The 25,397-nt window shown below is 25.0% G+C and overlaps 1 protein-coding gene and 1 long non-coding RNA gene across 2 annotated transcripts in view; one reads left to right on the top strand and one right to left on the bottom strand.

Moving 5' to 3' along the window:
- LOC107444788 (uncharacterized) overlaps positions 1 to 10,983 on the bottom strand; it is an 87,180-nt gene extending 76,197 nt beyond the window's left edge. The window contains exons 1-10 of the mRNA XM_087162771.1: positions 10,932 to 10,983; positions 9,684 to 9,731; positions 8,482 to 8,529; positions 7,305 to 7,352; positions 6,095 to 6,142; positions 4,899 to 4,946; positions 3,728 to 3,775; positions 2,530 to 2,577; positions 1,353 to 1,400; positions 150 to 197 (exon numbers count right to left, since the gene is read on the bottom strand). Coding sequence (XP_087018897.1) covers positions 150 to 197; positions 1,353 to 1,400; positions 2,530 to 2,577; positions 3,728 to 3,775; positions 4,899 to 4,946; positions 6,095 to 6,142; positions 7,305 to 7,352; positions 8,482 to 8,529; positions 9,684 to 9,731; positions 10,932 to 10,983 — 484 coding nt within the window. The remainder of the gene's footprint in view (positions 1 to 149; positions 198 to 1,352; positions 1,401 to 2,529; positions 2,578 to 3,727; positions 3,776 to 4,898; positions 4,947 to 6,094; positions 6,143 to 7,304; positions 7,353 to 8,481; positions 8,530 to 9,683; positions 9,732 to 10,931) is intronic.
- Positions 10,984 to 11,091: 108 nt separating this feature from the next.
- On the top strand, positions 11,092 to 18,808 carry LOC147809326 (uncharacterized). Its single transcript, XR_015433706.1, has 3 exons — positions 11,092 to 11,125; positions 14,892 to 14,936; positions 18,639 to 18,808. It is a non-coding gene; the product is annotated as an uncharacterized LOC147809326 (long non-coding RNA).
- The last annotated feature ends 6,589 nt before the right edge of the window (positions 18,809 to 25,397 follow it).

Genomic DNA, 25,397 nt, shown 5'->3' with positions numbered 1-25,397 from the left:
TTTCGTTGTTATAATTTAGATAATAAAATTAAAAAAAGATAAAAATAATTTCATAAATAAAATTCAAATAATTTATATTGTAAAAGGACACTTCTTCAATTGTATATATTTCATTTTAAACTGTTTTTAAATTAATAAATTGTCCTTACCTGATATTTCCGTTGGTATACTCGTTGCAGTCGGAGTAGTTTCTTCTGCTGCAATTCGAAAAAAGACTTTTATTATAGTTCATTAATATTTATTTTAATATGGCTAAAAGCTTGTGCGTATGTGTGTGCGTGGGTGTGTGGGTGAGTGGGTGTGTGTGTGCGTGCGCTTTTCTCAATTTATTAATAATATTTTTCAACTTATTCTTAGATCTGAATTACTAGTCCAAATGTAGCCGTTTTGAAAAAGGTAGAAGTAATTAGCATATTTTTATAAATATTATAGAATTATAAATCTCATTATTCAGATTCTAATATTAATGTTTAATATTAAAAAATTTAAATGCTGAGGCATGCATGTCATGCCGTGCAGATTTGTTTCTCTTTAAATTTTTAAATTTATGTGCAATAAATATCTTGTAAATAAGCATGCAATAAATATCTTGTAATAATAACATAAGTATTTAGATTAATTTATTGAATACTAAGTGATTCTTTTGTGTTTTGAAATAACAGTTGCTTACTTAAGCAATATTTAAATGAGTAATAGTTGTTAATGAATAAGGTTTACATTTTTTACTTGTTCAAATTTTATACAAAAAAAAAACAAAATTTACTTATGATTTATAGCTTTCGTTGATGTAGAATAAACAATATTTCTTTTATCATTTGATTTTATTTCTGTAATTAAATTAGTACTTTTTTAGATATAATTTAGATTAGTTAATGGATACTAGATGATTCTTGCGAATTTTAAAATTACAGTTATATGTTTCAGTTATATTTCGATGAGTAATAGTTGCATTAATGAATAAAAATTCATTTTTTTACTTGTACACATTTTATTTAAAAATCAAAATTTATTTACACTGTCTACAATGTAAAGATAGATTTTTATCAACGGCTTGTTCTCAATTAATTTATAACACCATTCACTATTTTTATTCAAACCTAACACAAACAGCAGACAGAAAATTAATAGCACATTTTCAAATTGTTAAATAAAATATTATATTAATTTTTTCATGTGAACAGTACAGTAAAACAATAAGTTTCATTTCGTTGTTATAATTTAGATAATAAAATTAAAAAAAGATAAAAATAATTTCATAAATAAAACTCAAATAGTTTATATTGTAAAAGGACACTTCTTCAATTGTATATATTTCATTTTAAACTGTTTTTAAATTAATAAATTGTCCTTACCTGATATTTCCGTTGGTATACTCGTTGCAGTCGGAGTAGTTTCTTCTGCTGCAATTCGAAAAAAGACTTTTATTATAGTTCATTAATATTTATTTTAATATGGCTAAAAGCTTGTGCGTGTGTGTGTGCGTGGGTGTGTGGGTGAGTGGGTGTGTGTGTGCGTGCGCTTTTCTCAATTTATTAATAATATTTTTCAACTTATTCTTAGATCTGAATTACTAGTCCAAATGTAGCCGTTTTGAAAAAGGTAGAAGTAATTAGCATATTTTTATAAATATTATAGAATTATAAATCTCATTATTCAGATTCTAATATTAATGTTTAATATTAAAAAATTTAAATGCTGAGGCATGCATGTCATGCCGTGCAGATTTGTTTCTTTTTAAATTTTTAAATTTATGTGCAATAAATATCTAGTAATAATAACATAAGTATTTAGATAAGTTTATTGAATATTAAGTGATTATTTTGCGTTTTGAAATAACAGTTGCATACTTAAGCAATATTTAAATGAGTAATAGTTGTTAATGAATAAGGTTTACATTTTTTACTTGTTCAAATTTTATACAAAAAAAAAACAAAATTTACTTATGATTTATAGCTTTCGTTGATGTAGCATAAACAATATTTCTTTTATCATTTGATTTTATTTCTGTAATTAAATTAGTACTTTTTTAGATATAATTTAGATTAGTTAATGGATACTAGATGATTCTTGCGAATTTTAAAATTACAGTTATATGTTTCAGTTATATTTCGATGAGTAATAGTTGCATTAATGAATAAAAATTCATTTTTTTACTTGTACACATTTTATTTAAAAATCAAAATTTATTTACACTGTCTACAATGTAAAGATAGATTTTTATCAACGGCTTGTTCTCAATTAATTTAAAACACCATTCACTATTTTTATTCAAACCTAACGCAAACAGCAGACAGAAAATTAATAGCACATTTTCAAATTGTTAAATAAAATATTATATTAATTTTTTCATGTGAACAGTACAGTAAAACAATAAGTTTCATTTCGTTGTTATAATTTAGATAATAAAATTAAAAAAAGATAAAAATAATTTCATAAATAAAACTCAAATAGTTTATATTGTAAAAGGACACTTCTTCAATTGTATATATTTCATTTTAAACTGTTTTTAAATTAATAAATTGTCCTTACCTGATATTTCCGTTGGTATACTCGTTGCAGTCGGAGTAGTTTCTTCTGCTGCAATTCGAAAAAAGACTTTTATTATAGTTCATTAATATTTATTTTAATATGGCTAAAAGCTTGTGCGTGTGTGTGTGCGTGGGTGTGTGGGTGAGTGGGTGTGTGTGTGCGTGCACGCGCTTTTCTCAATTTATTAATAATATTTTTCAACTTATTCTTAGATCTGATTTACTAGTCCAAATGTAGCCGTTTTGAAAAAGGTAGAAGTAATTAGCATATTTTTATAAATATTATAGAATTATAAATCTCATTATTCATATTCTAATATTAATGTTTAATATTAAAAAATTTAAATGCTGAGGCATGCCGTGCAGATTTGTTTCTTTTTAAATTTTTAAATTTATGTGCAATAAATATCTTGTAAATAAGCATGCAATAAATATCTTGTAATAATAACATAAGTATTTAGATAAGTTTATTGAATACTAAGTGATTCTTTTGCGTTTTGAAATAACAGTTGCATACTTAAGCAATATTTAAATGAGTAATAGTTGTTAATGAATAAGGTTTACATTTTTTACTTGATCAAATTTTATACAAAAAAAAAACAAAATTTACTTATGATTTAAAGCTTTCGTTGATGTAGATTAAACAATATTTCTTTTATCATTTGATTTTATTTCTGTAATTTAATTAGTACTTTTTTAGATATAATTTAGATTAGTTATTGGATACTAGATGATTCTTACGAATTTTAAAATTACAGTTATATGTTTCAGTTATATTTCGAAGAGTAATAGTTACATTAATGAATAAAAATTCATTTTTTTACTTGTACACATTTTATTTAAAAATCAAAACTTATTTACACTGTCTACAATGTAAAGATAGATTTTTATCAACGGCTTGTTCTCAATTAATTTCAAACACCATTCACTATTTTTATTCAAACCTAACACAAACAGCAGACAGAAAATTAATAGCACATTTTCAAATTGTTAAATAAAATATTATATTAATTTTTTCATGTGAACAGTACAGTAAAACAATAAGTTTCATTTCGTTGTTATAATTTAGATAATAAAATTAAAAAAAGATAAAAATAATTTCATAAATAAAATTCAAATAATTTATATTGTAAAAGGACACTTCTTCAATTGTATATATTTTATTTCAAACTGTTTTTAAATTAATAAATTGTCCTTACCTGATATTTCCGTTGGTATACTCGTTGCAGTCGGAGTAGTTTCTTCTGCTGCAATTCGAAAAAAGACTTTTATTATAGTTCATTAATATTTATTTTAATATGGTTAAAAGCTTGTGCGTGGGTGTGTGGGTGAGTGGGTGTGTGTGTGCGTGAGTGCGCGCGCTTTTCTCAATTTATTAATAATATTTTTCAACTTATTCTTAGATCTGATTTACTAGTCCAAATGTAGCTGTTTTGAAAAAGGTAGAAGTAATTAGCATATTTTTATAAATATTATAGAATTATAAATCTCATTATTCAGATTCTAATATTAATGTTTAATATTAAAAAATTTAAATGCTGAGGCATGCATGTCATGCCGTGCAGATTTGTTTCTTTTTAAATTTTTAAATTTATGTGCAATAAATATCTAGTAATAATAACATAAGTATTTAGATAAGTTTATTGAATATTAAGTGATTATTTTGCGTTTTGAAATAACAGTTGCATACTTAAGCAATATTTAAATGAGTAATAGTTGTTAATGAATAAGGTTTACATTTTTTACTTGTTCAAATTTTATACAAAAAAAAAAAAATTTACTTATGATTTATAGCTTTCGTTGATGTAGAATAAACAATATTTCTTTTATCATTTGATTTTATTTCTGTAATTAAATTAGTACTTTTTTAGATATAATTTAGATTAGTTAATGGATACTAGATGATTCTTGCGAATTTTAAAATTACAGTTATATGTTTCAGTTATATTTCGATGAGTAATAGTTGCATTAATGAATAAAAATTCATTTTTTTACTTGTACACATTTTATTTAAAAATCAAAATTTATTTACACTGTCTACAATGTAAAGATAGATTTTTATCAACGGCTTGTTCTCAATTAATTTAAAACACCATTCACTATTTTTATTCAAACCTAACACAAACAGCAGACAGAAAATTAATAGCACATTTTCAAATTGTTAAATAAAATATTATATTAATTTTTTCATGTGAACAGTACAGTAAAACAATAAGTTTCATTTCGTTGTTATAATTTAGATAATAAAATTAAAAAAAGATAAAAATAATTTCATAAATAAAACTCAAATATTTTATATTGTAAAAGGACACTTCTTCAATTGTATATATTTCATTTTAAACTGTTTTTAAATTAATAAATTGTCCTTACCTGATATTTCCGTTGGTATACTCGTTGCAGTCGGAGTAGTTTCTTCTGCTGCAATTCGAAAAAAGACTTTTATTATAGTTCATTAATATTTATTTTAATATGGCTAAAAGCTTGTGCGTGTGTGTGTGCGTGGGTGTGTGGGTGAGTGGGTGTGTGTGCGTGCACGCGCTTTTCTCAATTTATTAATAATATTTTTCAACTTATTCTTAGATCTGATTTACTAGTCCAAATGTAGCCGTTTTGAAAAAGGTAGAAGTAATTAGCATATTTTTATAAATATTATAGAATTATAAATCTCATTATTCATATTCTAATATTAATGTTTAATATTAAAAAATTTAAATGCTGAGGCATGCCGTGCAGATTTGTTTCTTTTTAAATTTTTAAATTTATGTGCAATAAATATCTTGTAAATAAGCATGCAATAAATATCTTGTAATAATAACATAAGTATTTAGATAAGTTTATTGAATACTAAGTGATTCTTTTGCGTTTTGAAATAACAGTTGCATGCTTAAGCAATATTTAAATGAGTAATAGTTGTTAATGAATAAGGTTTACATTTTTTACTTGTTCAAATTTTATACAAAAAAAAAACAAAATTTACTTATGATTTATAGCTTTCGTTGATGTAGATTAAACAATATTTCTTTTATCATTTGATTTTATTTCTGTAATTTAATTAGTACTTTTTTAGATATAATTTAGATTAGTTATTGCATACTAGATGATTCTTACGAATTTTAAAATTACAGTTATATGTTTCAGTTATATTTCGATGAGTAATAGTTGCATTAATGAATAAAAATTCATTTTTTTACTTGTACACATTTTATTTAAAAATCAAAACTTATTTACATTGTCTGCAATGTAAAGATAGATTTTTATCAACGGCTTGTTCTCAATTAATTTCAAACACCATTCACTATTTTTATTCAAACCTAACACAAACAGCAGACAGAAAATTAAAAGCACATTTTCAAATTGTTAAATAAAGTATTATATTAATTTTTTTATGTGAACAGTACAGTAAAACAATAAGTTTCATTTCGTTGTTATAATTTAGATAATAAAATTAAAAAAAGATAAAAATAATTTCATAAATAAAATTCAAATAATTTATATTGTAAAAGGACACTTCTTCAATTGTATATATTTCATTTTAAACTGTTTTTAAATTAATAAATTGTCCTTACCTGATATTTCCGTTAGTATACTCGTTGCAGTCGGAGTAGTTTCTTCTGCTGCAATTCGAAAAAAGACTTTTATTATAGTTCATTAATATTTATTTTAATATAGCTAAAAGCTAGTGCGTGTGTGTGTGCGTGGGTGTGTGGGTGAGTGGGTGTGTGTGTGCGTGCGTGCGTGCGTGCGCGCGCTTTTCTCAATTTATTAATAATATTTTTCAACTTATTCTTAGATCTGATTTACTAGTCCAAATGTAGCCGTTTTGAAAAAGGTAGAAGTAATTAGCATATTTTTATAAATATTATAGAATTATAAATCTCATTATTCATATTCTAATATTAATGTTTAATATTAAAAAATTTATATGCTGAGGCATGCCGTGCAGATTTGTTTCTTTTTAAATTTTTAAATTTATGTGCAATGAATATCTTGTAAATAAGCATGCAATAAATATCTTGTAATAATAACATAAGTATTTAGATAAGTTTATTGAATACTAAGTGATTCTTTTGCGTTTTGAAATAACAGTTGCATACTTAAGCAATATTTAAATGAGTAATAGTTGTTAATGAATAAGGTTTACATTTTTTACTTGATCAAATTTTATACAAAAAAAAAACAAAATTTACTTATGATTTAAAGCTTTCGTTGATGTAGATTAAACAATATTTCTTTTATCATTTGATTTTATTTCTGTAATTTAATTAGTACTTTTTTAGATATAATTTAGATTAGTTATTGGATACTAGATGATTCTTACGAATTTTAAAATTACAGTTATATGTTTCAGTTATATTTCGAAGAGTAATAGTTACATTAATGAATAAAAATTCATTTTTTTACTTGTACACATTTTATTTAAAAATCAAAACTTATTTACACTGTCTACAATGTAAAGATAGATTTTTATCAACGGCTTGTTCTCAATTAATTTCAAACACCATTCACTATTTTTATTCAAACCTAACACAAACAGCAGACAGAAAATTAATAGCACATTTTCAAATTGTTAAATAAAATATTATATTAATTTTTTCATGTGAACAGTACAGTAAAACAATAAGTTTCATTTCGTTGTTATAATTTAGATAATAAAATTAAAAAAAGATAAAAATAATTTCATAAATAAAATTCAAATAATTTATATTGTAAAAGGACACTTCTTCAATTGTATATATTTTATTTTAAACTGTTTTTAAATTAATAAATTGTCCTTACCTGATATTTCCGTTGGTATACTCGTTGCAGTCGGAGTAGTTTCTTCTGCTGCAATTCGAAAAAAGACTTTTATTATAGTTCATTAATATTTATTTTAATATGGCTAAAAGCTTGTGCGTGTGTGTGTGCGTGGGTGTGTGGGTGTGTGTGTGCGTGCGTGCGCGCGCTTTTTTCAATTTATTAATAATATTTTTCAACTTATTCTTAGATCTGATTTACTAGTCCAAATGTAGCTGTTTTGAAAAAGGTAGAAGTAATTAGCATATTTTTATAAATATTATAGAATTATAAATCTCATTATTCAGATTCTAATATTAATGTTTAATATTAAAAAATTTAAATGCTGAGGCATGCATGTCATGCCGTGCAGATTTGTTTCTTTTTAAATTTTTAAATTTATGTGCAATAAATATCTAGTAATAATAACATAAGTATTTAGATAAGTTTATTGAATACTAAGTGATTCTTTTGCGTTTTGAAATAACAGTTGCTTACTTAAGCAATATTTAAATGAGTAATAATTGTTAATGAATAAGGTTTACATTTTTTACTTGTTCAAATTTTATACAAAAAAAAAACAAAATTTACTTATGATTTATAGCTTTCGTTGATGTAGATTAAACAATATTTCTTTTATCATTTGATTTTATTTCTGTAATTTAATTAGTAATTTTTTAAATATAATTTAGATTAGTTATTGGATACTAGATGATTCTTACGAATTTTAAAATTACAGTTATATGTTTCAGTTATATTTCGATGAGTAATAGTTGCATTAATGAATAAAAATTCATTTTTTTACTTGTACACATTTTATTTTAAAATCAAAATTTATTTACACTGTCTACAATGTAAAGATAGATTTTTATCAACGGCTTGTTCTCAATTAATTTAAAACACCATTCACTATTTTTATTCAAACCTAACACAAACAGCAGACAGAAAATAAATAGCACATTTTCAAATTGTTAAATAAAATATTATATTAATTTTTTCATGTGAACAGTACAGTAAAACAATAAGTTTCATTTCGTTGTTATAATCTAGATAATAAAATTAAAAAAAGATAAAAATAATTTCATAAATAAAATTCAAATAATTTATATTGAAAATGGACACTTCTTCAATTGTATATATTTCATTTTAAACTGTTTTTAAATTAATAAATTGTCCTTACCTGATATTTCCGTTGGTATACTCGTTGCAGTCGGAGTAGTTTCTTCGGCTGCAATTCGAAAAAAGACTTTTATTATAGTTCATTAATATTTATTTTAATATGGCTAAACGCTTGTGCGTGTGTGTGTGCGTGGGTGTGTGGGTGAGTGTGTGCGTGCGTGCGCTCGCTTTTCTCAATTTATTAATAATATTTTTCAACTTATTCTTAGATCTGATTTACTAGTCCAAATGTAGCCGTTTTGAAAAAGGTAGAAGTAATTAGCATATTTTTATAAATATTATAGAATTATAAATCTCATTATTCAGATTCTAATATTAATGTTTAATATTAAAAAATTTAAATGCTGAGGCATGCATGTCATGCCGTGCAGATTTGTTTCTTTTTAAATTTTTAAATTTATGTGCAATAAGTATCTTGTAAATAAGCATGCAATAAATATCTTGTAATAATAACATAAGTATTTAGATAAGTTTATTGAATACTAAGTGATTCCTTTGCGTTTTGAAATAACAGTTGCATACTTAAGCAATATTTAAATGATTAATAGTTGTTAATGAATAAGGTTTACATTTTTTACTTGTTCAAATTTTATACAAAAAAAAACAAAATTTACTTATGATTTATAGCTTTCGTTTATGTAGATTAAACAATATTTCTTTTATCATTTGATTTTATTTCTGTAATTTAATTAGTCCTTTTTTAGATATAATTTAGATTAGTTATTGGATACTAGATGATTCTTACGAATTTTAAAATTACAGTTATATGTTTCAGTTATATTTCAATGAGTAATAGTTGCATTAATGAATAAAAATTCCTTTTTTTACTTGTACACATTTTATTTTAAAATCAAAATTTATTTATACTGTCTACAATGTAAAGATAGATTTTTATCAACGGCTTGTTCTCAATTAATTTAAAACACCATTCACTATTTTTATTCAAACCTAACACAAACTGCAGACAGAAAATTAATAGCACATTTTCAAATTGTTAAATAAAATATTATATTAATTTTTTCATGTGAACAGTACAGTAAAACAATAAGTTTCATTTCGTTGTTATAATTTAGATAATAAAATTAAAAAAAGATAAAAATAATTTCATAAATAAAATTCAAATAATTTATATTGAAACAGGACACTTCTTCAATTGTATATATTTCATTTTAAACTGTTTTTAAATTAATAAATTGTCCTTACCTGATATTTCCGTTGGTATACTCGATGCAGTCGGAGTAGTTTCTTCTGCTGCAATTCGAAAAAAGACTTTTATTATAGTTCATTAATATTTATTTTAATATGGCTAAAAGCTTGTGCGTGTGTGTGTGCGTGGGTGTGTGGGTGAGTGTGTGCGAGCGTGCGCTCGCTTTTCTCAATTTATTAATAATATTTTTCAACTTATTCTTAGATCTGATTCACTAGTCCAAATGTAGCCGTTTTGAAAAAGGTAGAAGTAATTAGCATATTTTTATAAATATTATAAAATTATAAATCTCATTATTCATATTCTAATATTAATATTTAATATTAAAAAATTTAAATGCTGAGGCATTCCGTGCAGATTTGTTTCTTTTCAAATTTTTAAATTTATGTGCAAGAAATATCTTGTAAATAAGCATGCAATAAATATCTTGTAATAATAACATAAGTATTTAGATAAGTTTATTGAAAACTAAGTGATTCTTTTGCGTTTTGAAATAACAGTTGCATACTTAAGCAATATTTAAATTAGTAATAGTTGTTAATGAATAAGGTTTACATTTTTTACTTGTTCAAATTTTATACAAAAAAAAACAAAATTTATTTATGATTTATAGCTTTCGTTGATGTAGATTAATCAATATTTCTTTTATCATTTGATTTTATTTCTGTAATTTAATTAGTACTTTTTTAGATATAATTTAGATTAGTTATTGGATACTAGATGATTCTTACGAATTTTAAAATTACAGTTATATGTTTCAGTTATATTTCGATGAGTAATAGTTGCATTAATGAATAAAAATTCATTTTTTTACTTGTACACATTTTATTTAAAAATCAAAATTTATTTACACTGTCTACAATGTAAAGATAGATTTTTATCAACGGCTTGTTCTCAATTAATTTAAAACACCATTCACTATTTTTATGCAAACCTATCACAATCAGCAGACAGAAAATTAATAGGGCATTTTCAAATTGTTAAATAAAATATTATATTAATTTTTTCATGTGAACAGTACAGTAAAACAATAAGTTTCATTTCGTTGTTATAATTTAGATAATAAAATTGAAAAAAGATAAAAATAATTTCATAAATAAAATTCAAATAATTTATATTGTAAAAGGACACTTCCCAGCAAAAACATAAGTTCTGGCCATCTTCGAAATTACTGACGGTACTGATTGAAAAGTGAAGGTGCAAATTACTGTCAGCTGGGTTGATTGCTGGGCCACCCTATGAACTTTTGCCAACATTGTAGGAAGTGTTGGGCCTGTACATTACAAACAGCCGCATCCCGTCAGTCTGTATCTACCCAATGGGCCACCAAGTTAAAGTTGTCTGCTGCCGCCAGTGAAGCGGTCGAACGAGTAACTGTAACTGTGAATTTATTGTTTAGAAATAGAAGCACGTTGGATTCTTATAATTTTCAAAAAAGGTAAGGTTTTATTTTTTTCTATTACATTGAAGTTATTATTTTAATCATTTTTGATTTACTATTGTTCAAATATGTTTACGACGTGCAGATTTCGGTTTACAAAGAACCGCGTTTGAAGTGCTGTTTTGGCGCTATGTTTTAGATTGGCAATCATCTTTATTCAATTAATACATCATAATTAACACCTTTCTAAGATAGAATAATAAAAAATATTAAATTCAATTCAATGAAAATGTACAGACAAATGTTTTATCAACACCAAGATCGCCGCCAAATTTTTAGCGACAATCGAGCAGTAGCACGCCAAAAACAAATATAAATTCTGTTGTATGATGACTCTTTAAGTGCAATTCATAATATGTTGTAGCATATGATATAAATCAGGTTTATCTAAGTATATTATGAAAATAGGTTTGTATAATAATCAAGAATTTTCATTAAAACTTATTTCTTTATGTTAAATAATATTTAGATTTTAGTTAACTAATTGCTGTTAGTAATATTAAAAATTGTTTCTGTTATATGTATTTCATTTTAATGAAATTTTTGAGCTAAATTCAAGTGTAAAAATAGGTAAAGGTTTAATAATTTATACTAAATAGTTTAAATTAAGATGAAAAATTTATTTGTACATGTTAATATAAATAATTGCGAAGAATCGTGCTGTGAATTCTTAAACAACCTAAAAAAAATATAGATTATGGAAAGTTTTTTAGCACGCAGTTGCTCATACTTAATTGTATATTGGCTAACCCCACTTATACAAAAAAAAAAATATTACAAAATTCTTTTATATTTTGAAATCAATGTTAAGTTACTTCATAATTTTTGTTAAGAGTTAAGTGAATAATGTTTTTATTGTGAATTTCAAGTTAATATTCATATAAAATAATGCCCGATTTTTATAGGGATTACAAAAATATATAAAAGTTCAATACAATATGAAAACAAAATTCATACTCAATAAAAATAACAAACAACTCTTTTTCTATTAGTTTTAAAAATGTTAGAAAACCTGTTAGCGCTCTCCATGAATTTCTATAGGTTTTCTTATTTCTTGCTGTGTTTATTATTAATTTAATGAACTCGCACTCGTATTGGTAACATGCGATCAAAATTTCTACTTTTCGACTAGTTAGAGTACTAAAATCTACAGGAGCTCTGTACTTGTTGACAATTTAAATTACAATCATTTCCTGACCGCTATAGACAGAATATAATACCATTTTATTTACAAGTACAACTTCTTAAAAGGATGTTTGACCACTTTCGAAGTAGCCGAGGTGCTTCAAATTTAACTTGTATTCTATTGAGAAAACAAGTTATAACTGCTTCCAAATCACTGAAAGCTAAATTTATAATAATTTTTTGCAGAGAATCTTTCAGTGGAAATAAAAGTTTTTCAATTAACTCCTTGAAAGATTTTCAATGCTAACCTTATACTTTGTGATCCTAGAGCCGAACTTAGAAAATTTTGTTGTTTTATTGTTGACAATTCTGTTAAGAAAATTTCCTGACCTACAAGTTATTTTTCTCATTCTAATTTCTGAAAAATATTATTCTAATTTTCATTCAAACGTTTTGAGTGCCCGTTGTGTAATGCTTTTTAAATTTTTGCTGAAAGTTAAGCGAAATTTTTTTTTACTGTATATCTCAAGTTAATATTCACATGAAAGTAAGACCTTTTTTTTTCTTTTACCTCTTTAAATGTTAGAAAACCTGTGCCAGTCCTCCATGAATTTCTGTAAGTTTTATTACTTAATGCATTTATTATTTATTGAATTATCTCGCTTTCATGTTTGTAACAATGGTAACTTGCAATTGAAATTTCTACTATTTTCCAACTGGGTGAAGTACTGCGCCTCTGTTCTCATCAACTTCACTTTCCAAGTAGCTGAAGTGCTCCAAATTCAACTCTTATTCCATTGACAACTTACATCTTATCACTTAAAGGAATTTTTTTTTTCTTAAACTAAATATCAAATCCTTATATTGAGCTTTGTATGGAAGTGCTAGACTAATATAATTATTAATAATAGTTTATTAGACACAATATGCTTTAATATTAGATTCCATTGAACACTAATTTAAACGTAAATTTACGAGTAGTTTGAAACACGGCTTAACGAAAAAATCTAGCCGCTTTTTTTTTATTGATAATTTTCTTATTTTATTTTCATAATCTGTTTTGGCTTGAGCAAAATAGTTGTTGTTTGCCTGTCAGTCTGACCACAGCAAAGTGAGGGTTTAAACGCACATATTTTAAATTATTGTACTAGGGGGCGAACCATATGGAAACGACAAAAATTTGATTATAATCAATTTGAAAAGTTTTTTTCAAAATAAATTAAATTTCAAAAATGACTTTTATGTGAAACTGTTCTATTTTACATAAATTAAATTGAGAAAAGCAACTATTACCAACCAATTCCCCTGATACAAATTTTTAAATTTATTAATAGTTAAAATGATTTATCAATTAACTTATTTTTTTTTCATCATCTGCAGAATCTTTGATGTGCATAAATAATTTAATATTATTTTGAGAAGTAATATTTTAATTATTATTATTTGAATTATGATTTTAAAGAAGGATTAAGGACATTTTAATGTATTAAGCGAATTCATTTATAAAGTACAGTGAATTCTCACTTATGCACCAGTCTTTGGGACCAAGAGAAAAAGCGTATAAGATTTAAAAAACAGTAAGTTCATGCAAATAAGAAAAGCTTCAGATTCAGCAAAAGCTGAATTTACAATAATTTTTTGCTGAGAATCTATTAGTGGGAATAAAAAAATAAATTTCAATTAACTCTTAGGAAGATTTTCAATGCTAACCTTATATTTTGTGTTTTTTTTTATTGTTGACAATTCTGTTAATAAAATTTCCTGGTCGAAAAGTTATTTTTCTCATTCTAAATTTCCTGGCCTACAAGTTATTTTTCTCATTCTAATTTCTAAAAAATATTTTAATTTTTATTTAATCTTTCTGGGTGTCCATTGGGTAATACTTTTTAAATTTCTGCTAAGAGTTTACCGTAAAATATTTTTACTGTATACAAGGTAATATTTACATAAAAATATGACCTTTTTTTTCCTTTTAGCTTTTCAACCTGTGCCAGTCCACCATGAATTTCAATAAGTTTTTTAACTTTTATCATATGCAGAATCTTGGATGTACATAATTAATTTAATATTAGGTACTTTGAGAAGTAGTATTTTAATTATTATTACTTGAATTATGATTTTAAAGAAGAATTAGGGACATTTTAATGTATAAAGCAAATTTATTTATAAAGTGCAGCGAATTCTCCCTTATGCATCAGTTTTTGGGACCAAGAGAAAAAGTGTATAAGATTTTAAAAACAGTAAGTTCATGCACATAAGAAAAGCTTCAGATTCAGCGAAAGCTAAATTTACAATAATTTTTTGTGGAGAATCTTTAAGTGGAAATAAAAAAATAAATTTCAATTAACTTTTTGGAAGATTTTAAACGCTGACCTTATATTTTGTGATCCTAGTGGCGAACTTAGAAAATTTTGTTGTTTTATTGATGACGATTCTGTTAATAAAATTTCGTAGCCTGCAAGTTATTTTTCTCATTCAAATTTCTAAAAAATATTATTCTAATTTTTACTTAATCTTTCTGGGTGTCCGTTGTATAATGTTTTTTAAATTTCTGCTAAAAGTTTACTGAAAAAAATTTTTACTGTATATCTCAAGTTAATATTTACATAAAAATAAGACTCTTTTTTTTCCCTTTTAGCTCTTCAAATGTTGGTAAACCTGTGCCAGTCCACCATGAATTTCTGTAAGTTTTATTACTTTTATCATCTGCAGAATCTTTGATGTGCATAAATAATTTATTATTTTGAGAAGTATTATTTTAATTATTATTATTTGAATTATGATTTTAAAGAAGGATTAGGGACATTTTAATGTATTAAGCGAATTCATTTATAAAATACAGTGAATTCTCATTATGCTTCAGTCTTTGGGACCAAGAGAAAAAGTCCATAAGATTTTAAAAACAGTAAGTTCATACAAATAAGAAAAGCTAGATAGAAAAGTTTCAATAGCTGAATAAAACTACAAATAGTCGTGAATAGCGGCTAAACCTTCTAATTGTTTTTAATGATTTCGAGTAATGTTTTTGTCATCTCTGTTTTCGCGTAAACTGAGTAATAGTAATCGCTATGGCTTTACATTCCTTGACCAAAAACTAACGTTTTAATTGGTGGTGGGAAAGACACTGCTAGATAAATTTTGAAAGCATATGGGTGGTATATATGGTGGTTTCAATGTGGGTGGTGTGATAGATAAGACACCTTATTCAAATTCATATAAAAAAAATGTCTTTCTAGAAACAATAAAGGTGAAAAAAATCCCATAGGGAAGAAAAATGAACTGTATTACTAGATCCAGTAACTTATTTCCTTTTATCTGTAACGAAGATTGTTTATTTGCTTTAAACTGAAAACTTTTTCTAAAAAATGGGATTATTTTTTTCTATTTAAACAAAAAATAAAATCAAAATTTTAGACTTTTAAAAAAAAATTGTGTGCTGAATTGAAATATTTATTTTCTGAATGATGCATAAAGAATTATAATTATTATTATTTTCCTATATAATGATCAAGGGCCTTTGAAAACCTTTGTATATATGCAAAAGGCACATAAAAGAGGTGGCGCAGAAGTGATTGGTCACTGTATGTAGTTTTATATTTTAATAATGGTTATTAATTTTCATTTTAATCGTTCACTTCCCTATTCAATGAAAAAAGTGTTATATTTATAAATTTTATTGATGTATATAAAATATTTTTTTAAAAATTTTATTAAGTACAGTAAGATTTTGATTGTGAAAACACAATCATATTTAAAAACCTACCTTGTTAACATAGCTTAAAAACGTGTAGGTTAAAGAGAAAAAAAAAAGTAACGACAAAGTACTGATTTGAAGCATCTTGAAACTAACCTGTACAATATTGAATGCCTTCTAAGACATTATTTGGTAGAAAAAATTTTTGCGATAAGAACAATTTTTTAGTCCAAGCAAATAAAATGCCCCGTAAAAGTTAAAAAATTCTTAATAAAATGTGTAAGTAAATTTAATTTATGGTAACTAAGAAATAATGTTAATAACACCTACATTTCACTTATTTATCTATTCTTCAATAGTACAAAATATTTTTATTTGGCAAAAATATATACACCTACCTTTTTAAAAACAAAAAAGTTTTCTTGAAACAGAAGTTTAAAATGTAAACACATTAGGAATCTCTAAACTAACATTTAAGTGCGACAGAAGCAAAAAGATTATAGAAATCTTACGATTTTATGAGTTAAACGAGATGAAAAACATCAGAACCAGTTTAATTGCATATTGAAATGTTGAAGTTTTTAAAGATTCTTTTTTAACTTTCCGCCCTATAAACGGGTTGTGGTTGTGTGACGTGGGCGACCCTGCTTCACCACAGGTGCCCACTGGGTAACGAGAAGAAAGTAGTAGTTCTGGCATTCCTGCGGCCAATGGGACAACCCCCCAATGCCTGCAATTTAAAAAAAAAGGGGAAAAAAGTCTATAATAAGGAAACGCCCATTGTAACGCTCCTGTCCTTGGGCAATCAAACAGGTTTAAATGTTTTCAGTCTAATTTTTCTCTGAATTATTCATTAGATTTAAATAAGTTTTGTTTCTTTTTATTTGTGGCCCATAATGTGTGTATCCTATTACAGAGTTTATTTGCTAGAATTCGAAAAGTATATGTTGAAAGTGGTTAATGTGCAACTCCTGCTATTCTAATCTACAGAAAATGACAACTAATTTTTCTGTATCAAATAAAAATGCAGTATACCTCCTCGAGAAGGGCCAACCGTCCTCACTGCCCTTTGACGACACTGTCTGATAATATTCCTTTTAAAAAATTTAATGTGTAAATGATGATTACACACTTTTAAAATTATTCGTGTTAATAAGTTTGATTCAGATACCATTACAAATATTTACTTTGTTAATTCTCAACTGGTTAAATTTTTAAAAGATTTTTTTAGTATCAATAAGTTTATTAAAAGATTTTTTAAAAAAATTTGAAATGAATATTTTTTTTAAAAATATGTACCTTTCAATATTTATTTTTAATTAATCGTTTATTAGTTAATAGTTTAAATTATGGAAAAAGCCTTCAAGTTTAACAATATTTTTTTCTATTGCACAATGATTTTCTATTAGCATGTTTTTTTTCTTTGTAAGCTACAAATTTTTCTCATTTTGATAGTGGGTGAGAACTATTTTTTGAAATATACATGTAAAATAGTAGGTATAGGATGGTAATTTTACAGTTGTTAAGAATCGAATTCAGCTGTTACATAATAGTACACATTTTGTTAACTATTTACGGTGTTAATTAAAAGCCCTTTAAAAACTCGGTGTACCCTTTTTTTTTTAGGAAGCACCTTTCCCTTTTTTATTCCTAGGCATAGTAATGGAGTATTTAACAAATATTTTTTGTTAAAAGAAGGAACTAAATTAATAAAAAAATTTGAAGAAAAGAAATTTCATCAGAGATGTAAACAATGTTATTAATATTTATGTAAACTTTTCATTTTTTGTCTTACATCTATACCAGTTATATAAAGACATTACGGAAATCGTGACATTGGTCAAATCTGTCGTTATTCTTATCTAGTTCTTGTGTTTTTTATATGAGGAAAACATTAATTTCACAAAGCATCACCATTAAAGTAATTTAAGAATTTATTGATTTATAAAGTTATTACAGAATTGTAAAATTATCTGCCTTTTTAACTAGCAAATTTTGAGCAACCTTTTTTCATATGGTTTCAATTCTGGTTTCAATTCAATACATATTATTGTTTTGATGCCTATTTTAATATGAAAAATGATGTAAATTTTGAAATTTTTTTTGTCAAGGGTATACAATTAAAAATTTAATCATAAAAGTAAAGCGAAAAAGAAATACTATTGATACATTCGTGCATGTAAGTAATATATATTTAAAAGTAATTTTTCTTCTATACCTTTCCTTGAAACAATAATTTACATTAGAATATAATAATTGTTTTAAATATTAAATGCAATAAAATTGAGCACCATAAAATTAATGAAGAAAACACTGCATGTTTTTTAAAATTAAATATTTTCTGAGAAAAGGTGAGCACAAAATTAAACACCCTGAATAACTTTTCATTTAACAGTTAGATTTTCATGTACTAGTTGTCAATCTTAATGGGTTCGTGGGTCAATATTCAATAATTTCATTCAGAAAGGAATTTTATGTTCAAAATCTTTCTAAATTATAAGACAGGTGTATGTTTTGCATGGTGTTACTAATTTGAAGACTAATTTGATGAGTCAAAATTTATCAATGAAATGATAAAAGCAAAAACTTTTCGATAGAAATTTTAGTTTTAAAAGCTCATTTTCGCAAAAATACTTATGTTTTTAAAATATACGATTTGCATAATTTTTATTTTATTATCCTCTCTTTCAGGAGAACTCTTCTGTGCTATTCCAAGTGATTCTATGTAGACAAAGATATGATTTCTCTGTTGTTTTTATTATTTTTAAAATTAAATTGAAATTTGTGTAATATTTGTATTGATTAAGATTATGTCTTTGTATTTATATGTCTTTGTATAATAAAATGTTTGCAAGAGACAATGTTGATTATTCATTTAACCAATTTCAGGGTACATTCAATTCATTACATGACTGGCTACATTAGTATATTTTTGTCCAATACACCTATTTTTTGTTAAATTTGCTGCAAGACTAAATATAATCAGTAAAACATGAATTCATGATCAGTATCGCACTAAATGATCATCTCTGGACAGCCTCTTAATATTATCGGCTGTAGGTTGTATTTATTTTTGTATAGGGTACAATAGTATCACTAGATTCCTTAAGAACACAGCTTTTATTTTAAAACATATATATACTGACTACAAGCTATTATAGACATATATATTGACTTCAAGTTAAAACTTGAAAAATTACTTGTGAGATACAGAATTTTCATAATTCTGGACAGCAGTTTTATTATTCTGCTTTTAAGTAGAATATCACTGTAAAGAAAAGATTATTACATGTGTTTACCTAGTTTAAAAATGTATTGATAAGTGGAAGCATAGATTGTGCACAGCAAATCTTTAGGACTAAGGGGTTGAACTGTGTAAAAAATATTCTTTGCATAAAACAATTTAAATGAAAAAATTAACCTAGAAATATTTTCTTAGTTCATATATTAATAATTTATTCAGAAATGTATTAGATAGCTAGATATTTATTTAGCTAATTGAATTAAATAAAAATTAGGTTTGTGGGTTTTAATTACTCCTGTAACTAGGTCAATGACCTCTCGTAAACCTCTATAAACTAAAGGGATGCTGCTGGGTGTATATAAATTGCTGGCCCTCAATTATTGATTCATTGATTACCCTCTACTGGAAAATGTCGGGCAATCACTCATCCAGCGCGTTTTAGACAGTAACTGCTGGGTTAGGTACTACCGGCCATCGATAGGCCGGTATTGTTGGCTCGACAGAAGGCCAGCCATTCACTTTAGTACAGTTGAAAGTGACTTTTGCCGGCACAGACCCGTCGCTGTAGCTGGTGGCAAATAGCAGTTTTGTGGTGCTGGACCTACAGATTTGTTTTTGCTGGGTTCTTCAATTGTATATATTTCATTTTAAACTGTTTTTAAATTAATAAATTGTCCTTACCTGATATTTCCGTTGGTATACTCGTTGCAGTCGGAGTAGTTTCTTCTGCTGCAATTCGAAAAAAGACTTTTATTATAGTTCATTAATATTTATTTTAATATGGCTATAAGCTTGTGCGTGTGTGCTTGCGTGGGTGTGTGGGTGAGTGTGTGCGTGCGTGCGCGCGCTTTTCTCAATTTATTAATAATATTTTTCAACCTATTCTTAGATCTGATTTACTAGTCCAAATGTAGCCGTTTTGAAAAAGGTAGAAGTAATTAGCATATTTTTATAAATATTATAGAATTACAAATCTCATTATTCAGATTCTAATATTAATGTTTAATATTAAAAAATTTAAATGCTGAGGCATGCATGTCATGCCGTGCAGATTTGTTTCTTTTTAAATTTTTAAATTTATGTGCAATAAATATCTTGTAAATAAGCATGCAATAAATATCTTGTAATAATAACATAAGTATTAATATAAGTTTATTGAATACTAAGTGATTCTTTTGCGTTTTGAAATAACAGTTGCATACTTAAGCAATATTTAAATGAGTAATAGTTGTTAATGAATAAGGTTTACATTTTTTACTTGTTCAAATTTTATACAAAAAAAAACAAAATTTACTTATGATTTATAGCTTTCGTTGATGTAGATTAAACAATATTTCTTTTATCATTTGATTTTATTTCTGTTATTTAATTAGTACTTTTTTAGATATAATTTAGATTAGTTATTGGATACTAGATGATTCTTACGAATTTTAAAATTACAGTTATATGTTTCAGTTATATTTAGATGAGTAATAGTTGCATTAATGAATAAAAATTCATTTTTTTACTTGTACACATTTTATTTAAAAAGCAAAACTTATTTACACTGTCTACAATGTAAAGATAGATTTTTATCAACGGCTTGTTCTCAAATAATTTAAAACACCATTCACTATTTTTATTCAAACCTAACACAAACAGCAGACAGAAAATTAATAGCACATTTTCAAATTGTTAAATAAAATATTATATTAATTTTTTCATGTGAACAGTACAGTAAAACAATAAGTTTCATTTCGTTGTTATAATTTAGATAATAAAATTAAAAAAAGATAAAAATAATTTCATAAATAAAATTCAAATAATTTATATTGTAAAAGGACACTTCTTCAATTGTATATATTTCATTTTAAATTGTTTTTAAATTAATAAATTGTCCTTACCTGATATTTCCGTTGGTATACTCGTTGCAGTCGGAGTAGTTTCTTCTGCTGCAATTCGAAAAAAGACTTATATTATAGTTCATTAATATTTATTTTAATATGGCTAAAAGCTTGTGCGTGTGTGTGTGCGTGGGTGTGTGGGTGTGTGTGCGCGCGTGCGCGCGCTTTTCTCAATTCATTAAAATTATTTTTCAACTTATTCTTAGATCTGATTTACTAGTCCAAATGTAGCCGTTTTGAAAAAGGTAGAAGTAATTAGCATATTTTTAAAAATATTATAGAATTATAAATCTCATTATTCATATTCTAATATTAATGTTTAATATTAAAAAATTTAAATGCTGAGGTATGCTTGTCATGCCGTGCAGATTTGTTTCTTTTTAAATTTTTAAATTTATGTGCAATAAATATCTTGTAAATAAGCATGCAATAAATATCTTGTAATAATAACATAAGTATTTAGATAAGTTTATTGAATACTAAGTGATTCTTTTGCGTTTTGAAATAACAGTTGCATACATTAGCAATATTTAAATGAGTAATAGTTGTTAATGAATAAGGTTTACATTTTTTACTTGTTCAAATTTTATACAAAAAAAAACAAAATTTACTTATGATTTATAGCATTCGTTGATGTAGTCTAAACAATATTTCTTTTATCAGTTGATTTTATTTCTGTAATTTAATTAGTACTTTTTTAGATATAATTTAGATTAGTTATTGGATACTAGATGATTCTTACGAATTTTAAAATTACAGTTATATGTTTCAGCTATATTTCGATGAGTAATAGTTGCATTAATGAATAAAAATTCATTTTTTTACTTGTACACATTTTATTTAAAAATCAAAACTTATTTACACTGTCTTCAATGTAAAGATAGATTTTTATCAACGGCTTGTTCTCAATTAATTTCAAACACCATTCACTATTTTTATTCAAAATAAACACAAACAGCAGACAGAAAATTAATAGCACATTTTCAAATTCTTAAATAAAATATTATATTAATTTTTTCATGTGAACAGTACAGTAAAACAATAAGTTTCATTTCGTTGTTATAATTTAGATAATAAAATTAAAAAAAGATAAAAATAATTTCATAAATAAAATTCAAATAATTTATATTGTAAAAGGACACTTCTTCAATTGTATATATTTCATTTTAAACTGTTTTTAAATTAATAAATTGTCCTTACCTGATATTTCCGTTGGTATACTCGTTGCAGTCGGAATAGTTTCTTCTGCTGCAATTCGAAAAAAGACTTTTATTATAGTTCATTAATATTTATTTTAATATGGCTAAAAGCTTGTGCGTGTGTGTGTGCGTGTGTGTGTGGGTGAGTGTGTGTGTGTGTGCGTGCGTACGCGCTTTTCGCAATTTATTAATAATATTTTTCAACTTATTCTTAGATCTGATTTACTAGTCCAAACGTAGCCGTTTTGAAAAAGGTAGAAGTAATTAGCATATTTTTATAAATATTATAGAATTATAAATCTCATTATTCTAATTCTAATATTAATGTTTAATATTATAAAATTTAAATGCTGAGGTATGCATGTCATGCCGTGCAGATTTGTTTCTTTTTAAATTTTTAAATTTATCTGCAATAAATATCTTGTAAATAAGCATGCAATAAATATCTTGTAATAATAACATAAGTATTTAGATAAGTTTATTGAATACTACGTGATTCTTTTGCGTTTTGAAATTACAGTTGCATACTTAAGCAATATTTAAATGAGTAATAGTTGTTAATGTATAAGGTTTACATATTTTACTTGTTCAAATTTTATACAAAAGAAAACAAAATTTACTTATGATTTATAGCTTTCGTTGATGTAGTCTAAACAATATTTCTTTTATCATTTGATTTTATTTCTGTAATTTAATTAGTACTTTTTTAGATATAATTTAGAGTAGTTATTGGATACTAGATGATTCTTACGAATTTTAAAGTTACAGTTATATGTTTCAGTTATATTTCGATGAGTAATAGTTGCATTAATGAATAAAAATTCATTTTTTTACTTGTACACATTTTCTTTAAAAATCAAAACTTATTTACACTGTCTACAATGTAAAGATAGATTTTTATCAACGGCTTGTTCTCAATTAATTTCAAACACCATTCACTATTTTTATTCAAAATAAACACAAACAGCAGACAGAAAATTAATAGCACATTTTCAAATTGTTAAATAAAATATTATATTAATTTTTTCATGTGAACAGTTCAGTAAAACAATAAGTTTCATTTCGTTGTTATAATTTAGATAATAAAATTAAAAAAAGATAAAAATAATTTCATAAATAAAATTCAAATAATTTATATTGTAAAAGGACACTTCTTCAATTGTATATATTTCATTTTAAACTGTTTTTAAATTAATAAATTGTCTTTACCTGATATTTCCGTTGGTATACTCGTTGCAGTCGGAGTAGTTTCTTCTGCTGCAATTCGAAAAAAGACTTTTATTATAGTTCATTAATATTTATTTTAATATGGCTAAAAGCTTGTGCGTGTGTGTGTGCGTGGGTGTGGGGGTGAGTGGGAGTGTGTGTGCGTGCGTGCGCGCGCTTTTCTCAATTTATTAATAATATTTTTCAATTTATTCTTAGATCTGATTTACTAGTCCAAATGTAGCCGTTTTGAAAAAGGTAGAAGTAATTAGCATATTTTTATAAATATTATAGAATTATAAATCTCATTATTCAGATTCTAATATTAATGTTTAATATTAAAAAATTTAAATGCTGAGGCATGCATGTCATGCCGTGCAGATTTGTTTCTTTTTAAATTTTTAAATTTATGTGCAATAAATATCTTGTAAATAAGCATGCAATAAATATCTTGTAATAATAACATAAGTATTTAGATAAGTTTAGTGAATACTAAGTGATTCTTTTGCGTTTTGAAATAACAGTTGCATACTTATGCAATATTTAAATGAGTAATAGTTGTTAATGAATAAGGTTTAAATTTTTTACTTGTTCAAATTTTATACAAAAAAAAAATTTACTTATGATTTATAGCTTTCGTTGATGTAGTCTAAACAATATTTCTTTTATCATTTGATTTTATTTCTGTAGTTTAATTAGTACTTTTTTAGATATAAGTTAGATTAGTTATTGGATACTAGATGATTCTTACGAATTTTAAAATTACAGTTATATGTTTCAGTTATATTTCGATGAGTAATAGTTGCATTAATGAATAAAAATTCATTTTTTTACTTGTACACATTTTATTTACAAATCAAAACTTATTTACACTGTCTACAATGTAAGGATAGATTTTTATCAACGGCTTGTTCTCAATTAATTTCAAACACCATTCACTATTTTTATTCAAAATAAACACAAACAGCAGACAGAAAATTAATAGCACATTTTCAAATTGTTAAATAAAATATTATATTATTTTTTTCATGTGAACAGGACAGTAAAACAATAAGTTTCATTTCGTTGTTATAACTTAGATAATAAAATTAAAAAAAGATAAAAATAATTTCATAAATAAAATTCAAATAATTTATATTGTAAAAGGACACTTCTTCAATTGTATATATTTCATTTTAAACTGTTTTTAAATTAATAAATTGTCCTTACCTGATATTTCCGTTGGTATACTCGTTGCAGTCGGAGTAGTTTCTTCTGCTGCAATTCGAAAAAAGACTTTTATTAGAGTTCATTAATATTTATTTTATTATGGCTAAAAGCTTGTGCGTGTGTGTGTGCGTGGGTGTGGGGGTGAGTGGGTGTGTGTGTGCGTGCGTGCGCGCGCTTTTCTCAATTTATTAATAATATTTTTCAACTTATTCTTAGATCTGATTTACTAGTCCAAATGTAGCCGTTTTGAAGAAGGTAGAAGTAATTAGCATATTTTTATAAATATTATAGAATTATAAATCTCATTATTCAGATTCTAATATTAATGTTTAATATTAAAAAATTTAAATGCTGAGGCATGCATGTCATGCCGTACAGATTTGTTTCTTTTTAAATTTTTTAATTTATGTGCTATAAATATCTTGTAAATAAGCATGCAATAAATATCTTGTATTAATAACATAAGTATTTAGATAAGTTTATTGAATTTTTAGTGATTCTTTTGCGTTTTGAAATAACAGTTGCATACTTAAGCAATATTTAAATGAGTAATAGTTGTTAATGAATAAGGTTTACATTTTTTACTTGTTCAAATTTTATACAAAAAAAAACAAAATTTACTTATGATTTATAGCTTTCGTTGATGTAGATTAAACAATATTTCTTTTATCATTTGATTTTATTTCTGTTATTTAATTAGTACTTTTTT

This window comes from Parasteatoda tepidariorum, chromosome 5 (genome assembly GCF_982258835.1).
Source record: "Parasteatoda tepidariorum strain Cologne lab strain chromosome 5, Ptep-v5.0, whole genome shotgun sequence".
In the NCBI taxonomy this organism is placed as follows: domain Eukaryota; kingdom Metazoa; phylum Arthropoda; class Arachnida; order Araneae; family Theridiidae; genus Parasteatoda; species Parasteatoda tepidariorum.
Note: the sequence above shows the minus strand (reverse complement) of the source record. Positions and strands in the feature narration are given on the sequence as shown.